General features: G+C 33.3%; 1 protein-coding gene across 27 annotated transcripts in view; it reads right to left on the reverse strand.

The window, feature by feature from the left end:
- The window catches only part of ARHGAP12 (Rho GTPase activating protein 12), a 116,543-nt gene that overhangs the window by 18,639 nt on the left and 76,694 nt on the right, over positions 1–21,210 (reverse strand). For 10 of the 27 annotated variants that reach the window (XM_078329848.1, XM_078329845.1, XM_078329842.1 and 7 more), the window contains 4 exons: positions 18,390–18,515; positions 14,548–14,622; positions 6,768–6,829; positions 1,980–2,061 (listed from right to left, as the gene is read on the reverse strand). Coding sequence is in view for 22 of the 27 variants with exons in the window: in XM_078329842.1 (XP_078185968.1) it covers positions 1,980–2,061; positions 6,768–6,829; positions 14,548–14,622; positions 18,390–18,515 (345 nt within the window). In the remaining 5 variants the exon portion in view is untranslated. Of the gene's footprint in view, positions 1–1,979; positions 2,062–6,767; positions 6,830–14,223; positions 14,239–14,547; positions 14,623–18,389; positions 18,516–21,210 lie in introns of all 27 variants that reach the window. The other 17 variants (XM_078329846.1, XM_078329843.1, XM_078329838.1 and 14 more) reach the window with 2 other exon arrangements.

The following is a 21,210-nucleotide window of genomic DNA, read 5'->3' on the forward strand; positions in this document are numbered from 1 at the left end:
CTGAGACTATAAAATGGTGTGGTTATGTTTTTTAAATTACACATATCTGAAATGATTATATTATTAATAATACATAAATAGTAATATGTCATTTAAAGGTAAAAATTCAAATAGGGAATCCTTATAATTAAAAATTCATTGAGAATTCTACAATCTCAAAATTGGCTAGCTCACTAAATTTTAAAGTATGTTTCAGCTATCGCCACACGGTAACAGAATAAAACCTTGGCAGATAAACAGAAATACCTTACCTCCTTTGTCAGTATTAGTTTTAATTATAAGTTCTGACTTATGTAAGATCTTCTAAAATGAAAACTTTAAATGAAAAAAAAGTAACCATCCTGTACTAATGATTATGTACTGGAAGATATCATTTAACATCTTCAAATTCAAAATAAGTTTTCATTTTTTAAAATCACATACAAACCTGCCTACCTATGATGCTCTGTCTACTGGCTTCATCTGTACCTGCCACAACCTCCAATCTTTAAGTATCAGTAATTATCAAATAAGGGACCACTATCCAGCTTTCTTCAGATACTTTTTAAAACTACTTATTAATCTCTCATTCCTTCTCCATTCCTTTTCTTTCATTTTTTTCACTAAATTTCAAATAAAATTTGAGCCATAAGTAGGAAGAAAAAAACAATTACACAGTTGAGCACCTCGTGTTTCACCTCAGGGGGAAAGGGGAAAGATAATTATCAATTTACTTTAAGATATATCAAACCAAAATTTCAACCCTTTCACAGGTCATTTCTACTGTAGTGTCTGAACAGGGAGCAAATTAAAGGGTTAGTAAAGCCAAACAGAAGAAATGATCTAAATCGTTCACATCTGAGCTCAATTCATGTGGACTTTAAGGTTTCTGTATCAGAGAAGCTGAGGACTAAAATGTTCTGTGGTATTCCGGGTTCAGAACCATGTTACATGGCTGCATTATAAACAGAGATGGGCGAAAATTTGCTTAAATTTTACAAATAAACTTTTCTTTCATCAAACATAAGATTCATAGGTTTTGTATTAATTTTAAAGAAACTCATTAAGTATAAGAAAATATTGGTTACAGTAGAACATGAGGCAGACCAAACACATTTAGAATAATTTCATCTTAAATTTTACTTGAGCATGAGCACTTCAAACTCAATTACCAAACACTTTTAGAAATAGCCAGAGCATGGACTCCAGAGCCAAAAAAGCCAAAGTTCTAAACACAGATCTGCCACTTGGTAGCTCTAAGACCTTAAGCAAGTTATTATACGTAACTATTTTATACTCATTTTCTCATCTATGACGGGGGGAGGGCAAAATCAGAGCAATAGTTATCCCAGCATTAAGGAGACAATATGTACACAATCCTCTGCACTAAGAACATATGTGGGATACATAATGAGCATTCAAAAAATGTAGCTATTATGTCACAAATTATAATTTTTAGTATTTGTATTAAAATAACTGAAGAGCAGCATAATGAAGGTAAGCACTCAAATGTATAAAAAGCTTCAAAACCCCATGATGGTGAACATTTCTTTTTCTTTTGAAAGCTGGATGACAATACAGACATTGACAAACCTGAATCACTGATTTGTAACCAAGGGTCAGATCACAATTCAAGATACAGCTTGCCATATTACTGCTTATTTTCTGACTAAATATGTGAAATAACAGAGTCACAAACACAGGAAAGCTTTAATATCCTGAAAATGAATCAAGAAATGTATTTGCTCTATAATGCCCATGTAATAAGCCCATTTTTCAGCTGAATGGATAAAACAGAATGATGTTTTTAATAATACAACTAATTAGAATGTCCTAATTAGTCCTTTTTCTCTCATAAGTTAAAATGAATCTTTAAGAAAAATTTTATTTATTTTTATTTGCACACTACCTGTAACTAAAAGGACTGGAAATTACCCCCTGAAATTCAGGTGAGTACATAATTTAAATGTATAAAATCTCCAAAGAGAAGAAATACTCACCCAACTTGTGCTACTTCCTTGAGTTTTGGTAAAAAGTAAAGATGAACCCTGCAACACTGCCCAAGAAGACAACCAGTTCTTTCTGTAATTATAAAGATGACCGATTAAGGCTTCACTCTCAAGTTCTTTCAGCCAAATTCAAAAAATTAAGATCTACTTAGCTGTTATCAATATTATCTACCATTTATAGTTCTTGGGGACATTTTAATTGTTTTTATTGGGGATAGACAGATACTAATGAAATGTACAGTCATTTTATGGTACAAACCTGATCACGAGGGCCTGAAAACAAATGAAGTTAATCAGAGAAATAAGTTATCAGAATAACTATGAATAAATGATACATGTAATTATGTTCATGTGAAATTAACACAGCACTTTGTGATCAAAGACACTAATTTATTTTGAAGTCACACAAATGGAATATTGTATTTGCCAAGAATTCTTACTTGCAAGTAAAAATTAGACAAACATGCTTCCCTCACTCATCTAATTCTTTACACAAACTGTTTTACATTTCTTGGCTATCTGCCTTCTCCTAATTGGGCTGGAGTACCCAGGTAGTAGGTACTAGGTGCATTACAGGCATGCAATGAATTGCATACTGATGGACCACATGACATTAAAAAAAAAAAATGTTTCCTACATTACAAAAGCAACACATATACAGTATGCAAAAACTCTGAATACAGAAATGTGTAAAGGAAAAGGGATCCCATTTCTTCTTCAATCCACACTCCAGAAGTAAGCAATGTTAAGAATTGGGTATAATTTGGCTTTTAAAGAAAATGTCTACTCATCTACTGTCCTATCTCCAGAGACAGAGGTAAGACTCACATAGCATATGTTATTATCAGTGCCCCTATTTAGAACTTTAAAGCTTTTGAATACTATACCCCAACCAGATTCCACTCAACTTCTCCCTTCATTGTCATATTAGACATTTTTATGTAAACATTTCTCTCTCATAGGAATTGTAAATTATTTGAAAAAAGAAAACAGCTTTTATTTATTTTTGTATCTACCTCAGGCCTAGCACAGTACTTTCCAAACAGCAGGTATGGATCAGTGTTTACAAATAGAAAAATAAATTAAAATTACCCTATATGGGGACTCAGTTGCTAGGAAGCTAAAATGAATGTCATATCTGTCTACTGCAGGGATTTATTAAAGCTTTCCTTATAGCTAAACATGTGGCCAAATTTGTAAAAACCTCTAAAGGAGGATTATTTTTTGTTTTCAGAATGCAGAATTTAGTATCTAACAATGAGACCTACTTTATTACTTTTTATGTCTACTTGAACTTTATGAATGAAAAGAAGTGAAATAAAGTTAATTACTATTAAGTTTCTATGTTTCCATTTATTTCTCATATTTTTTTGCTTATGGTAGTTAATGCCACTTTATTGGGTAAATGGTGATTCCTGATAATTACATCTTCACTGTGGACTTCTCCACATGCTTTACCATTTTAAATACACTTTTGTAATGCTTAGTGCTCTGCCTAGGATGAACTTTGCTACTGAGATCCCTAGTCCTGCTTTACTTTGTATACCTTTGTCATACCTTATTGCTTTTTTTTCCCCAACATTTCTGAAACATCTTTAGGTGATATAAAACTTCTTTTACATATAAAACTTAGTTAAATTTTGCTTTTTTATGCTTCAGTCTGAGCAGCTTTTTCTTTCAATAGATGAGTACAGTCCATTTACATTTACTGATATTGATAGTATAGATGGTGCTTTTTCTGTCATCATTTGATTTCATTTTTGGGATCTCAAGATATTTTAGGAGTATTTATTTTATTTGTAAATTTATTTTATACTCTCAGTCCTCTATTTCTTTAGATATCATCTACTGTCTCCCTACTATGAAAAATACTTAAATTAGCCTATTTCCACTTTAAGTAAGCTTTTTTAGTCCAATTTTCAAAATAAGAAAAACTGCAGAACTAGTAAATATATATCTGAGAACAAATACTGAATATTTAAATAGTGAAATAATGATGATTGCCTCAAAAACTAAGTACTTGTATGACTTAGTTGCAAGGTGAATTAGTCACATTTTTTTTCCTAGAACCCAATTTTTTTCTCCTGAAAAAACAACTGATGGACATACTACAGTTATTCAGACTTGGATATGTGGCAGGCAAACATTATTTTAAAAATAAATGAAGTTTTCAAAGAAAACAAATATTTATAGACAATAAAAAATTATTTACAGACAAAAAAAATTCATTCAACACAAATGAACCTCAAGGACATTATGCCAAGCAAAATAAGCCAGTCGCAAAAATCATACATATACCATATCATTCCACTAATATGTAAGGTAGTCAAAATCACAGCAGAAAGGTGGTTACTAAGGGCTGGGGGATGAAGGAACAGGAAATTAGTGTTAGTAGGTATAGAGCTTCAGTGTTATGAGATGAAAAAGTTCTAGAGATCTGTTGCACAACCATGTGAATATACTTAACACCACTGAGATGTACACTTAAAATGACTAATATAGCAAACTTATGTATTTTTTCACCACCATAAAAAAAATTGAAGCTTTCAAACAGAAAGTAGAATTTTGGAACACTTGGCACCTGCTATAGTGGATTTGACAATTTCCCAATACTTTTCTGATAGTACTGATTTGTGATTCTTTGATATTATAAAATAAACGGTGTAAACATTTGAGAAATGAGCAAAGTAAGTTAACTAGTATTTTACAAATGATCTACAAGATATTATAAAATTAAGCATGGACAAGGACTCATTCAAATGTAACACAGACTAATGGCTTTTAATGTAACTGAGTATGAATCATTCACTGGCAGTTTTTCAGAGTCTTCACTACAACTAACCCTCCACAAATTACCATTTGTAGAGTTTCAGAGCAGTAGAAAAATGCACAATTATCTGAAAAGGCTCTTAAAACATTCCTCCATTTTCCACCTTCAGCTGTGAAAGGGAGGATGTTTTTTTACATATTTCAAACACAATAGTATGTCACAACAGACTGACTGCAAGCAGAGATGAAAATTCAGCTGTTTTCCATTAAGCCAAATATTAAAGATTAACAAAAAAATGCAAAATAATGCCTCTCTTCTCATGGAAAATTTTTTGTCCTAGAAAACAAAAGTTTTTCTTCATAATAATATTTGTGTCGATTTATAATAGGTTTTTAAAGAATTAATCTTTAAAATTCTGTTTTAATTTCTCACAGTATGCATAGATATAACCTATACATTATAAATAAATATTATTAAATATTATAGATATAGACCATGGCTCTTTAGAATATTCAATAATTTTTAAGCATTTAAAGGAGTCTCAAACCACTAATATACAGGAAATTAAAGACTATTTTCCTCAATTCTATGTTAATACATTTGAATGATAAAATAGATGATTTCTTAGGAACATATAAACCGAAAAAAGTATTCCAAAACAAGCAGAAAATCTAAAAGGCTACTTATCATGGAAAAACAACAAAAGCAAAGAAAGTAGCCCAAGAGCGGTCTGCACTACATATTCCCAAAACGGAGAAGGAGAAAAATAAAGACCCAATTCACAACTGAAGTCTACCAAAGAACAGTTTAGAGGATTCATAATTGTAGTATTTATAAAGCTATTTCAGAGCACTTAAAAAAAAATCTAACTACCAAAATCTGACAAAAATAGTTCAATGAAAGCTAACCTAAAAAACTCAACTACACGTAAATTTAAAACTCTTTAAATGCGACTTATATTACATAGAGTTAATTTCCTTAAATCACTAGGAGGTACAACACATTAACCAAAAAAATTCAACAATCCAATAGAAAAACAGACAAAGGGTATAATGAGACAATTCAATAAAAAGAAAATACCAACAGTTTATGATACTGTAACCTACTAAAAAGGAATGTGAATAAAAATATAATCTTCTCTCTTCTCTCTTCTGGCAAAAATAAAAGAATTTAACAACATCCTAAACTGGTGAAAAGTGTGGAGGAATGCATGGCTATTGGAGGCAGAAATGGATTCAACATCTTATAGTACAATTTGGAACACTGTTGAAATGACTTTGCAAATGGCTGAGCAATTCCACTTTTTATAAATTTATTTTATGGGCAGGGCAGATTTACATACTTGCAAAATGAGTCATGCAAGATGCTAAATGTAATATTACATGTACTAGCAAAAATGATAAACTGACGTGTCTACCAATAGACAGATGTAGTTACAAACTTGCAAATAAATAATGGGTAAATACACTATATTGTACAGCCAAACAATATACAATTGCAGCAGTTTAAAAACAATGTGGCAGCTCTACAGGCAACAAAGTGAAACCATCTCCAAGATAAAGTGTGAAAAGATTGTGTTTAAAAAATTAATCTCTATACATACAAACATATACATATATATCCTATCTCTGGAGGAAAGCACTAGAATTCAGGAGACTTAACACTGGTTGCCTCTGGGGACGGGAACTAATACTGGCTGGGGGACTGACTTTTCACTCAATACTTAGTGTACCATTGTTTTTTACCATGTTCATTTATTGCTTACTGAAAAAAAAATATTAAAGCAAATGCATCCCCAGAACCCTCTTCCTTATTATCTCTTAATTTTACTTAGGAAATACGTCAAGACAAAGGAAAATTTTCATAAATTTCATGACAACCTTACATGATTACACAGAAAACAAATGGTGAGAGATTCTTGAGAATCTATTGTTTATTCTAAAATATAATTATATTGACAATTTTTAATTTATTTCAATCAGATGAATCATGTAAGAACAGATACTTACCGAACCTTTTTCCCATTTTCAGCAATTTTTGTTACATTTAATAATCCATATTTCTCTTGATCCTATGGAATAGAGTAATATTGTTTATATATCACTTACATCAACAATGAGGTCCAAGTTCTTACAAAGGACTGAATCAACATGCTCTAGTTATCTAAAAATTAGCTTAAAAGAAAAGATTAGTCAATGTGTAACATATGTAGTTCTGGAAGATATTAAGAATATAACTTTCCTGAAACTTTTGTAGCTTTTTTCTTAATTTTATAATTAAACACTTCCTTTTCTCCTTAAGTCACAGCAGCTATTAGATACTTTGCTATCAAATTAGATTTCCATATGAATAAAGCAGCACTGAAAAATAATTTATGTCTATTGAAAAAAGTAATACAATGCTACAAGAATAAATTCTACAAAATAGGAATGATTTACTTTGATGTTATTTTACAACTAGATAATCTGAAAATTATTCAATATAATCACTTTATCAAAATATAAAAATATCTTTCAAATCTTTCAACCAAATACAGTGACTGTATTTAATAAATTACTCAAAAGTTAATTGGTATCATGCACAGAACTTGCCTTAATGTAGCAAAATAAAATTAACATGTGCTTCGTTAAGTATATTATCAGATTGTGAATTCAGCTCTAGACAAACTAGATTTATCAGCCAGCTGATGTCAAAAACAAGTGACACGAGCTTTATCATCAAACCCTATGAAGGCAAAAGCCATCGTACTAAAGTTAGTATTATCTTAAAACTCTTCCAGATGGAAATCAAGAAGCACTTTCTCACTGCTTTAGTTTCCTAGAAGCAAATCAATTTAATAAAAATGAGCTGAGCCCACAGCAATCATTCAACATTAGTAAGCACTGTCTGTACATGAGACAATAGTCAATTTTAATTCAACTCATTGAATTAAAGCACTCATACACACAAACACTCTCTCTCACAAGGAAAAAATATCACCAGTTCTATTTAACTGATTCCTCTGCTGTATTTTTTCAATGTACTTTAATCATAAAATATAAATTTTTCTGCATGAGAGATAAACATAATATTGAGTATTTTTCTACCAATGTCTGAAAGTTGTCTGATCTGATAAAAACTGACATCTGTAGACAAAGCTGACAAACTGTAATGCCAATTTACATTTTTGGTATACTGGGGACTTGGGAAATAGCCCATATGAAGTTTTATTGAATTTTTTCATAAAGCATAGCTTAACTCTCCTTAGATATGCAAGTCTAACACTTTTCACAAGAACTATATTGCTCCTCAACAAAAACATCAATAACAATTGTTAAGTACGTGCAAGATTTTTTTTTCCTCATAAACCCTCATGTTGAGGGCTGACTTTCAATAAATCGCAGCAAGGAAACCACATTAGATGTTAAATAAGAACATTTTTAATTTGCTGCCTGTACCTCTCGTAAGCAGTAAGAAAAGAAATCTTTCAATTATATGGAAACTAAGTGACAACATTAATCTGAGTGGATGGGCACTGATTACTTGTGCTAGGGAACACAGGAACTGAAAGGCAGAGAGGTGGGAATTAAGCCCATTTAAAAAATGCCACCGCTAACTGTTTAAAAAAAAAAAAAAAAAGCAGAGGCAGGAAGGAAACACAGACATCAAAACAGGAAGAAAAAGGATGAAATAGCAGTACTGACAAATAGCCTAAGCCTAAGGATGAGAGGGAGAGTCTAGATCAGGGATTCTCACCGAAATCAATGGATGCACTGAAACTGGCACATAACTGAGCATATATATATGCATCACTCAAAGAAAAGGTGCAGAACTTTCACCAAATTCTTACAGGGATCAAGACCCAAGTACTAATGCTCTAATTATTAATCACTCTAACTTGAACATAAAGAACAAAATCTGCTATACTCAAAATGTACAAATAGAAAGAACAATTCCCATGCAATGTGATATGTGCTAACAGAAAGCTATGCCTAGCCTAACCTAGGAGAGAAAGAAGGAAATCAGACAGCCTCCTGGGGAACTTGACACTTGAACTAAGGAACATGAGTCAGCTAGATAGAAACAGGAGGGGGTAAAAACAACCAACAGTGAAAGGCACAGGGGCTAAAGACAGCATTTCATATTGAAGGCCTTTAAATTCCCTCAAAGTATTGGGTGAGGTGGAGAAGCGGCAAGAAATGAGGTAGCAGACAGAATGCAGTAAGAAAGGGAAGCATGACCAGAAACCAACTACAACACTATTTTAATAATTACTATGAGAGACAATGAAGATGTGAACTAGAGCAGTGTCAGGGAGAGAGAAGAGGGACCCAATTTGACAAATTAAGAAGATAAAACTGACAGGGACTTCTGTGAGGGTGAGAGCAAAGATCTTGGGGAAACTGCCAATCTTGGGCAACTGGGTAAATGGTGATATCACAACTTCAATGTCACTTTCGGGTTTTTCCTGACCACTTTTAAGTAATCCTCCCATTATTTATGACTGCCTCAGTTTGTCTTCCTCACTGAACTTACTACAGACTAAATGTTTGTGTTCCCAAAATTCATACGTTGAAATCTAATCACAAATGTGATGGTACCTAGAGATGGGGCCTTTGGGAGATGATCAGGTCATGAAGGTGAAGCCTACATGAATGTAATTAGTGTCCTTATAAAAGGGAACCCTTGTTATTTCTGCCATGTGAGGACACAGCAAAAAGGAACCATCTATGAATCAGAAATGTGTCCTCATCAGACAGTGAATTTATCAGTGCCTTGATCCTGGACTTCTCAGCCACCAGAACTGTGAGAAATAAATTTCTGTTGTTTATAAGCCACTCAGTTTATATTTTTGCTATAGCAGCCCCAATGGACTATGATATATTTAATGTGAGGTACAATTATATATCTTTCATTACTTTACTATCTACTCTATTAGGCCATAAACTGGCACCACATCTGTTATGTTCATCAATAATCAGTGCCTAGTACTACATTAGCATGTAGCTGGTATTCAATACATATTTGAAGTAATTTACCAATAAATTAACAGTACTTAACAAGAAAGAAATATAAGAAGGTCACCAACAGAGAAAACAAAGCTTTAACTTTTAAATACCTAAGTTTTTGAATTTGACATAAAAATAAATAGGCAGATGGGTAATACAGGTTTGAATACACAGGTGAGAGTGAGAAAAAACATTTAAACAGATTTTTATTTCATACTACTTGGTATACTTTCTCCACATAATATGCATCAAAATGAACCAATGTTTTTATATTGCTTACTAAGAAAGCTTCATAAAAAATATCTTAAGTCCCATAAAATACATACCAACTTATACCTGAGTATTTGTTGGTCTAAATATTTGATACTCTAAAAGAAACTTTATATTAAAAATAAGCAGAAATGCTTTAATAAAGACTAGCAAATTATGGTTAAATTGAGTAACAATATCATGTCCTAATAGGCAAGAAAACAATAAACTTCAAATTATACCGGGTAATCTGGGAAAAATTTCACAGGTTCATAATTACTTTGCAGGTTCCAGAATTTCTAATCAATGTTGCATTCTTTTAGTAAAGTAGGTACTTCTCAATTTAGGCTAACAAGTGTGCTATACCAAAATCAATACATCTGATCAAAATCCTCATCTTCAGTTAATCGTGTAATAATGAACTTGCACAACTGTACCTATAGTGTTGAAAAAACACCAGTGTGATGAAACATCCAGAATGGGTAAATCCATACATAGAGACAGAATGCAGACTAGTGGTTATCAAGGGAAGGGGACTGGGGAGGGTGAAATGGGGAGTGACTTTTAATGGGTATGGGTTTTATTTTGGGGTAATGAAACGTCCTATAACTAACAGGTGACAGTTGAACACACTGTAAATATATTAAATGCCACTGAATTGTACCCTTTAAAATGGTTACTGGTTAATTTTATGTTACATAAATTTTATCTCAATAAAAATAAATTTTTTAAAGAGCAAATGGTTACAAAAATAAACATTCGTGTTTTTAAAAAAGGTCTTAGAATAGTAATATTCAATGAAAAAAAAAGTAAACTTGTCCACTAATACTTTAATACTTATTAAATGTTGAAATGTCTTTTTCTCTAAATTGATTAATGCATATTAATACCATAAGTGGACATACAACATCAAAGCTCAAGTTTCTGAACTGCATATTCCAAAACTTTACTCAGTATTCAGTAATTGGGCATTTTAAAATGCATATTCTCATAGATACATTGGAACAAATAAAGAATAGCTTCTGAGATCAGCCCATGAAAACCTATTTAATCCATATTGTAGTCAAATTGTAAAAAAAAAAAATTATTGTCTTTAAAAAAATGTATATACTGCCTATTTCAAGCAGATTTAAAGGGACTACAAAAAGTAACAATCATTTAAAAATTAGCAAAGAAGAAAAAGTTAACATGTTTAAAATTTATATTAAGGGACAAAATCTTAAATCTGGTCAAAATCTGAAAGAGACAGATGAGCAATTTGCAGAGATTTTTAAGGTGACATTAGGGAACTAACCATGATGGTGTTATCATTTTCACTTCTAAATTTGTAGCTTCCTTCTTTCTTATCACTAAGCCTTTAGACCAATCAGATTTTAATTCACAAAAAAAGAGGGAAATATCTCCTTGCAGTAACTGGGTAAGAGTGGGGAAAGAGAGGCAAGATAACTAGAAGCCAGGCAAGTACAGAGGAGGAACCAGAGGACAGAGGGAGTGAAGAGACGTCACAAAGAACAGAAGCCTGGATGGGAGGCCACGACAGCAGGGACAGAGCATTCAGGAAGAAGGGAACACCATCTGGTGATGGAAAAACAGAACCACCTCTGGTTTGTTTGGCGGTTTTTTTCACCTAAAGGTAAAAAAAGATTGAAACAGAAGAAACATTGGTGAGGCAGTTCCCTGTGATGGCCATCAGAGGGTACTGTGAGTCTGGCATGGTCTAGCTGCTGTGAAGTTTCAGAAAATGGATAAATGGGTGGTGAAGTAATTTGCAAACAGTCCCTGCATGTGGAACATTTAAAAATTTGTGTTTCTGGGATTACTTAGGAATTCTCTTTTAACAAAATAAAAATAATGTATAAACAGATTTTTGTGGAAACTGTGTATTAGCTACATTTAAAATAGTTTTAAAGGGTTTTCTGCTTTTTCCAGATGGACTGATGGATTAAAAGTACTATAGTAAGAGTGCCTTAAAATTCATATGGCAATTCTTGCCAAAACCACCAAAGTCATGTTCACTTTTATCATTATGTAATGTTTACTTATCCAGTACTGTGTAAATAATGCAAAAGGATACTGTAGTCTCTATCTCCTATTCAAACTTCTTTTAGGAGTTTAAAACCTGGCAGGGAGACTACAGTTACATATAATAACTTGCCCTTATTCAATGCAATTAGCAACTTCAGAGTTCAGAGATGAAGAAGGGTTCATCTTGATGGAGGTACAGGATTTAACTATGTATAGAAAAGGCAAGGCCCACTGTAGGCAGGGTGACTGCCTGAGCCAACATCAGAAGGAAATGTGTACAACCCTTGATTAGAGCCAAAAAGACCAGATTATACTAGGGAATGGAGAAAGAGTTAGAAAAAATAAAACAGTATCTGTGGAAATCTTTACCTTTAAGAAATCTGAAGTATCCTAATAAACAACAGTCTATGATAATTTCATAAACTAGAGAAGCCATGATAAATGTTTGTCTTTTAAAAAGCTTTAAGGTTTCATTTATTTATTCAACAAATATTTACTGAGCAGCCATTAAATGACACTGAGGGAGGTTCTGGGGTAACTACGTTCCTCCTCTAATGAAGCTTTACTCTGTCTGGTGGGGAAGACAGACATTAACAGAGAGTTGGAGGGTCCTATAAGAAATAAATGACAAGTTATTTTATGTAATTGAATAATATATAATCAAATACTATAAAGAATATTCTAGGACAACTTTGCCTAACCCACAGAATTAGAATAAAATTATCTGAGGAAGTAAAGTTCAAACTAAGCCCTGATGAATGAACAGAAGTTAACCAGGCAAAGATGTGGGGGAGAATGTTTCAGCATGCAGAGGAAATGACACATGCAAGGATCCTGAGTTGAAAGGCAGGCTACTTCGAGAAACTGAGAGAAGGGCAGTGTAGTAGGACAAGCAAGAAGGGAAAAAGGAAATATGAGACGAGGTGGTGGAGGCACTCAGGAGCCAGAGCATGCACGGCCTTGTCGTGCTCCTTAGGAATTTTAGGGCTTCATTCTACAAGAAAACAGGCTGGGCATGATAGCTTATGGCCTCCCAGCACTTTGGGAGGCCAAGACAGGTGCAACTGCTTGAAGCCAGGACTTTGAGAAAAGCCTAGGCAACATACCAAGACCCCGCATCGCTATAAAAAAATTTTTTTTAATTAGCTGAGTGGGCCGGGCATGGTGGCTCACACCTGTAATCCCAACATTTTAGGAGGCCAAGGCGGGCAGATCACTTGAGGTCAGGAGTTCAAGACCAGCCTGGCAAACAGGGTGAAACCCATCTCTACTAAAAATGCAAAAAATTAGCCAGGTGCTGCAACACATGCCTGTAATTCCAGTTACTCAGCACGTTGAGACAGAAGAATGGCTTGAACCCAGGAGGTGGTGGTTGCAGTGAGGTGAGACTGTGCCACTGCACTCTAGCCTGGGCAACACAGCGAGACTCCATCTCAAAAAAAAAAAATTTAAAAAAATTAGCCAGGTGTGCTGGTGTATACCTGTGGTTCCAGTTACTAGGGAGGCTGAGATGAGAGAATCACCTGAGCCTGGTGGGGGTGGGGCAAGTGACAGAGGCTTCAGTGAGCTATGATTGCTCTACTATACTCCAGCCTGGGCAACACAGCATGACCTTGTCTCTATTTAAAAAACAATGACCGGTGGCTCACGCCTGTAATCCCAGCACTTTGGGAGGCCGAGGCAGGTGGATCACGAGGTCAAGGGATTGAGACCATCCTGGTTAACATGGTGAAACCCCATCTCTACTAAAAATACAAAAAATTAGCTGGGCACGGTAGCACGTGCCTGTAATCCCAGCTACTCAGGAGGCTGAGGCAGGAGAATTGCCTGAACCCAGGAGGTGGAGGTTGCAGTGAGCCGAAATCGCGCCATTGCACTCCAGCCTGGGTAACTAGAGCGAAACTCCGTCTCAAAAAAAAAACAATGACTACAACAAAAAACCCAGAACCCACTGAAGGGGAATAGCATGATCAGCAACAGATAAAAAAAGACTGGGAGTATAAATACAGAAATCAAGTAAAATTTCATCAGAGTTAAGACAGATATCTTAACAGAAGTCATATGGAGGTTTTCCAGGTTAGGAGAACTTACAGTTGAGCTATATTATTTCCAGTATTCATCTGGCACAGACTTGGCAATATATTTTACAGCACAGAAAATGAAGGTGTCTATGCCCAGTAAGAAGGAAATGAATGCTTCTTACCTTTGGACTGCTGGCCTGAGGAAAAAAGAGTAAAGTATAATTTGATAGTATTGTCTGGGAATTTTTATAGTTTTAAAAACAAATATAAGTCCATCACTTAAAAATATGGCACATAATTTAATCATATAAGACACCATATTTTAAACAAAAGGGGGACTTTTAAATCAATAAAATCTGATTGTTAAACTTATTTTGATTGTGATTTTTTAGAAAAACCAATGAAATTTAATAGAAGTCCATTTTAACATTAAAGAGTAAATTAATTTGCTAAAATTTATTGAAGTAACTGGACTACATTATAAGATATGCTTCTATCATACTAACTGTATCTTGGTGCTTTGGTGAGGAGGGAGAAGACTCATTTTCAGGTAAGCAGGGTTTTGAGGCAGTTGGAGATTCCTACAAGAAATAAGTAATGAAAAAAGTTACTCTATTTTATATAACTATATTTCTGCCTCTACTCACAGTGGGAGAGCTTAGTAAGAGAGAATAACAAATTTTTTCCTTGTTATTTTCCATCTATATTCAGCTCCAAAGCTAATAGGGTACTGATTTTAAAACTATAAATGTTATAAAAGGTTTATAAAATATGATGCTTTTATAGCAATTATAGTTACATTTAAGTAATGCAAATGGAATTACTCAAAAGAAATGATGCATGCTGCCTTAGAATCACAATGTTACATCAGTTTGAATTAAGCATATTTAAAATAAGTAAAACCTAAACACTTCTGGATAAATATGTTATAATCATGATACTAACTTGCTCTTGGTATGGTAAGTATAAATACACAGGATTAGGCAAGGTCACAGAAATAATTTGGCAAATGCCAGAAAGAGACTTTAATTTTAGTCAAAAGCTATATAAGAAATTGCTATTAGCATATAAGGTAATTCATAGAAAACTTGCTAAAATTTGGAAATAAGATATTTTAAATTCAAGAAAGAAACCTAAGATTTAAAGATTAGTAACTCCCCAGGAAAAAAAGTTTTAATGTCTAAGCTTGCAAGAGTATCATAGGAGCAAACCAATAGCTTGTTTTTTAAGCAGTCTGCTTTGTCCATATTAAAACACAGAATATGATTTCTATTACAAATGATAGGACTACTCTGACAGGACTATTCATGGAAGGTAAGACTGAAGAACAGTTATTTTTGGTAGCAACAGCCTAACTTCCACTTAAATTTTCTCCATTTCCCGAGATGTTTTGAATAATTTCAGAAAAAGAGAATTTTTAAAACTACACACCATTACCTAATATCAATTTTTTCTATCAAACCAAAAAGTTCCTTTGACCATTTGTCTCCAGGTATGTATCACCCTAGTTTCCTATGTTTATGAAACAGGAGAAGGTACTGTCAACCAACCTAGGAATCTGTTGTAACACTTGCAAAAACCATTAACTCAACATTTATTCATTTGGAAAAATGTCTTCAGGTTTAGATGCTACACAGTTTGTAAATACAGAAACTAGGTAGCAGTGAAAGCTTACATGGAAACCTTTGAAAGGACAAGCTTATAAATCAATCAAACAAGGCACTATTAATGGGGAAAATATTAAAATCACATCAAATAAAAAAACTTCAAAAAATTTAACTTAAGGTCCAAATCTTACTTAAGTATTTTTTCTGATAACGTCAGATCAATTTTTGATTCCTAGGACTGCCTGATAGTAAAATACTATGAGAAAGAGGTAAGAGCTGATGATCCATAAACTAGAAAATAAGTAACAGAATAAAATGACTGATAATTATATTTTTCATAGCACATTCAGTCCCACAGAAATAAAAACCACAAATAAATAATGTATATACAACAATCGTAGCTATTATAAACAAAAAATAATTTTACATGTATACATTTATCTATTATTTAGATATATGCATGTAAATATACATCTTAATATCTATGAATAGTGATTTTAGTAAAAACAGAAAAAAAAAGTGGAAACAAACAGATGCATTCACACATATACACACAGACATACATACACCTACCCCTCCAAGGTTATCTGCCAACTGAATTAGGACCTATGTCATTGTAATAACATTTGCCATACAATAATAGATGGTCCTTGATTTAATGACTGCTCACCTTTAAGGTGGTAGGAAAGTGAATAAGCATTCACTAGAAAACATACTTTAAATTTTGATCTTTTCCTGGGCTAACAATATTCAATATGACACTCTCTCACAATGCTGCACAGAGGCATCTAGCCGCAGCTTCTAGTCAGCTACCTGATTACCAGGGTAAACAGACTGCAAAGGTAAACAACTGATATTCTACAGTGTACCATGTTACTGAATGATTTTGACCAACTGTAGGTTAATGTAAATGCTCAGAGCACATTTAAGGTAGGCTAGGCTAAGCCATGATGTACAGTGAGTTAGGTGTATTACATGCATTTTCACCTTGTGATATTTTCAACTTATGTGGGTTTACTGGGATGTAACCTCATCACAAGCTGCAGAGCATCTGTATTACATTGCTGTGATTACATTTTAAGTTATACGTATTTCATCCCTTATCACATATTAGCTAGTTTGTTCTAGTAGTCAGTGCCTTTTTCAAAACCTCAAAAACTGCCGTATGTTAAGAAACTTATGAATCCATTTGCAAAGGGTAAGGTTGTGGGGGGGGAAGGGGGCAGGTAAAAAAAGACATTTCTACCAAAAATAAGTAAATCTCTAATCTCAGAAAAATCATATTTTTGCAACTCTGAGACAATGAGATGAAAGAGGAAATGTAATAAGAACTGCATGCAAGTTATTTAAAGCAATTGATTGAAAATTAATTTTAAAAAATGAATCAAGAGATTAAAAAGGAGTAAGAGTGCTTGATGTTGAAAAAAAAGAGAAAAGAGTAAGAAATTGTAAGCATAAATCATCAAAATAATCATCCTATTTGTTTCAGTATGAAGTGGTGGTGGAGTTCAATAACGTTCAATAACGGTTTGCCTTAGAACAGTATATATGGTATTTGGTAGTTTCCTATTTATCCTGAACTGTAATCTGGTTCTTTGTTGAATGAATTTTTCCTATTAGAAATCTCTAAGTATCTTACTTACCTAGATTAATCTCAATACTAATATATTTTCAAGCATATCTTCAATAGCACAGACTCCAGAATGCCATTCATTTAATGTAGTCTCTACATTCAAGACAAGATCCTTAGAAAATACAAACTGGAAACTAGTCTGCTACTTTCATTGTTTTCTATTAGTTCATCTAATACACATGTATGAAGGCTGTTTCTACAGCTCTACTCCACCTTTAAATTCAACAAAGACCAATTTTATAGTCACTTGTAGCACCAAAACATTATACTTGTTTTGACCGATCAATTGAGATTACTTATAAAGCAAATATTAACTATCATAATTTAGGACTGAAAGTATCTGAACGTAATTGGTTCACTGCTTTCCCGAACACACACAAAAATTACAGGAAAGCTGTTAATCATGCTACAAGAAGCCTGATGGTTTAAAAAACCTTCACATTTGAACATCAGTATGCCTAAATTTCTGCAAATTCATACTAAGTTCCCAACGTATCCCCCAAATGAAGCCACACTATGAATAAGTAACTTCTAAAGAAGTATTTAAAATATCCATTCTAATGTTTGCATTAAAATTAATCCCTATAAACAGAGAACATGACTTATCAGATTGATAATAGAACTGCCTTCTGCAGAGAGCACTTAGAGAAACAAAGGGAACAGAATTCCAATATTCCCTGGGATGAGGAAAATTAATTAAATGTCTTCCCTAAGAAATCTCCTAGAGACTGAAGACAAAGGATACAGAAATGTGACTTTAAAATAAGGTAAGCAAGAAAAATCTGTCATCTACTAGGATCAAATGTATCAAGGTATACACATCAGTAAGCCGCAGATAATTCAGTCCATTGTGCAAAAACCAAAACCTACTTCATGACAAACTGATGCTAAATACATAAATATGTAGTCACTAAGGTATGCAATTTGGTTAAAGAAAAAAATAATGTAGAAACATTTCAATATACATGCACATCAAGAGCTTAGTTTTAAAAAAATCAAATGCTTTAGAAAATTATATTTATTAAATACATAAAATATTAGTACAAATGGTTATAATTCACTGTACAATATAATGCAAAGAACTTGCCAAAAATCTCAACAGTCCTACCTTGTCATTAGTGTCCAATACAATGGTGCTGTGTCTCCACTTTGTTAATACTATTGGCTCTTGCAGTCGCCTGTCCAGGCTCCTACTTTTAATTATTTCTCTTTGCTGCTGGGATGAAGCATTATACTAAAACAAAACAAAGCAAAAAACATGAAATGTACTTCATAAACAATAGGAACCAAAGTGGAATCTAAACATCCTGGCTCCAAATGACAATAACTGTTAGGCAAAGTTCATCATATAAACATCTCCATAAATTTTCTAGCCTCAGTTTTCTCATCTTTAACCAGAACTGTGGCACAATTCAGAAGATCAGACTCTGGTGTTACAGAGACCAAATTAGTGTTATCTTTGGCAAAATATCTAATCTCCCTCAGTCTAAGTTTTGTCAACTGTAAAGTAGGTATAATAGAAATATCATCTAATTCACAGAGTTGCTGTAAAGATCAAAGTATTAAAGAACAAAGTATTAAAATAGTACATTATCAATAAATATTAACTATCATAATTTATAAAAATTGGATAAATTAATTTTTCTACTTCTACTTCTTCTACTAAAATGAAAAAATAAGCATTATTTTAAAAACCTAAACCAAACATTAAATCCAAAATGAACTAGCAAGTTTTTTTTACATATTCTGGATTCTAAATCTTTCTAAGCTATGTGAGTTGAATATATCTTTTCCTAGTCTGTAGCCCATCTTCTCCCCTTTGTTTATGACATCTCCTACATAGAGGTGTTTTGTTTAATTTTAATGTAGTCACATCTGTCAATCTTTCCTTTTATGGTAGGCTTCTGAGTTTTCTTCATGAAATCTTTCCTATTCTTTGGTATATTCTTCCACAGTCTTTATAAAGTTTTACATGTTATATATATTTCTTTAATCTAATCATTGAGCATGAAGTGAGGTCAAGATCTACTTTTATTTTCATTTTTATCATGTGAATAACCAATAATCTTAGTAATATTCTTACTTAGTCCATGCTTACCCCATTGATATGTTTTCTTTTCAGTTGTTGTTGCAACATCTCAGGTGACACAAACCAGTGTGTGTTTTTGTTTGTGGGCTCAAAAGATGTTCCTGTACCAGCCACCTAAACAGCTGGGACTACAAGCACATGCCAGCACACTTGGCTTTTTTTTTTTTTTTAAGAGCCAAATTTTCCCTAACTCCATTGATTTGTAATGCCACATCTGATCTTTATACATGTGCCCTTATTATCCCAACTTAATTACCACAGCTGGAACTCTCTCTCTCCTGTCCCCCACCCACCAACTACTCCCTATACAGGAATATTTTGACTCTTCATGGATATTTGTTTGCAAATATAAATTGCAGGTTCCATTCCCTATAAAGTGAGGGAAAGGGAACTAAACAGAAATGCATTGGACTTGTAGATTAATTTGGACATTGTTATAAAATTCAGCCTTCCAATCCAAGATCATGATGGTATACTGCAACATTTATTTGGGTCTTCCTTTATTCTGCTCTGAAATTTTCTTTATTAAAATCTTACAGATCTTTAATAAACATGTTCTTAGTTACAATTCTTGTTGCTACTGCTGCTAATGTAAATAGTATCTTTGCTGCTATCACATTTTCAAACTTACTTTTTACTAGACAAATGGGTAGTTTTCATGTTAATTTTATATCCAGTAACTTTGCTGAACTCTCATCAGTGTTAAGTTTGCAGGTTCTCTTGGATTTTCTAATAATCAAAAAAACCCAATTGCATCTCTTCCTTTTTAATTCCGTTATTTATTTCCTTTTTTAAATTGTTGAATAGAAGCAGTGATAGAAACGTTCCAGTTTAGTCCCTAACTCTAATGGGAAAGCTTCTGTAATCTCACCATGAAGTATGAGATTTACTGCAGATTATTTAATAGATAACCTTTAGCATAATGTGTCGTTATAAGAAAGTGATTTGCATCTGGCTGCGGTGGCTCATGCCTGTAATCCCAGCACTTTTGGAGGCTGAGGTGTGCGGATCACCTGAGGTCAGGAGTTTGAGACAAGCCTGGCCAATGTGGTAAAAGCCCGTCTCTACTAAAAATACAAAAATTAGCCAGGTTTGGTGGTGCATGCCTCTAAGCCCAGCTACTCGAGAGACTGAGGCACGAGAACAGTTGAACTTCAAGCTCTGCTTGAGGCGGAAGCTGCAACAAGCTGAGATTTCACCACTGTACTCCAGCTAGGGCAACACAGTAATGGTCTGTCTCTAAATAAATAACTGTGATTTCCTTATAGAAGCATATTCTTGGATCATAGTGGTTTTATATCCATTTTGCAAATCTTTTAACAGATGTGTTTAGAACATTTACATTTAATGTAATTATTTATAATGTTAGGATTTAAGTCTAGCATTTTATCATTAATTTTGTTTCTCCTTTCCCACCTTCCTGTGGGCTACTTGAGCAATTTTTACTATTGTATTTTAAAATATCTACAGTTTCTTAAGCCTCTCATTATAGTTTTTTGATGCGTGCTCTAGGGATTATAATATACATAACTTATCAGTCTACTAGTATCAACATCTAACTACTTCAAGTGGAATACAGAAACCTTACCAAAAATTATATCCCTTTACTCTCTCCCTCTTTATGAAAGAGTTATCTTAAATATCATTACTGCATACCAGGACTACTTCAGAAATGTTATAACTTTTGTTTCAAATGTCAAACACAATTTTAAACACCCAGGACAAAAGTCTTCTCAGATATTCAACCGTTCTGCTGTTCTTTATTCATTCCTGATATTCCAAGTTTTCTTATCCCTTCCCTTCTGTTTGAAAGACTTCCTACAGAAATTCTTTGAGAGCA

The sequence above is a fragment of the Callithrix jacchus genome, chromosome 7 (genome assembly GCF_049354715.1).
Source record: "Callithrix jacchus isolate 240 chromosome 7, calJac240_pri, whole genome shotgun sequence".
Classification (NCBI taxonomy): Eukaryota; Metazoa; Chordata; class Mammalia; order Primates; family Cebidae; genus Callithrix; species Callithrix jacchus.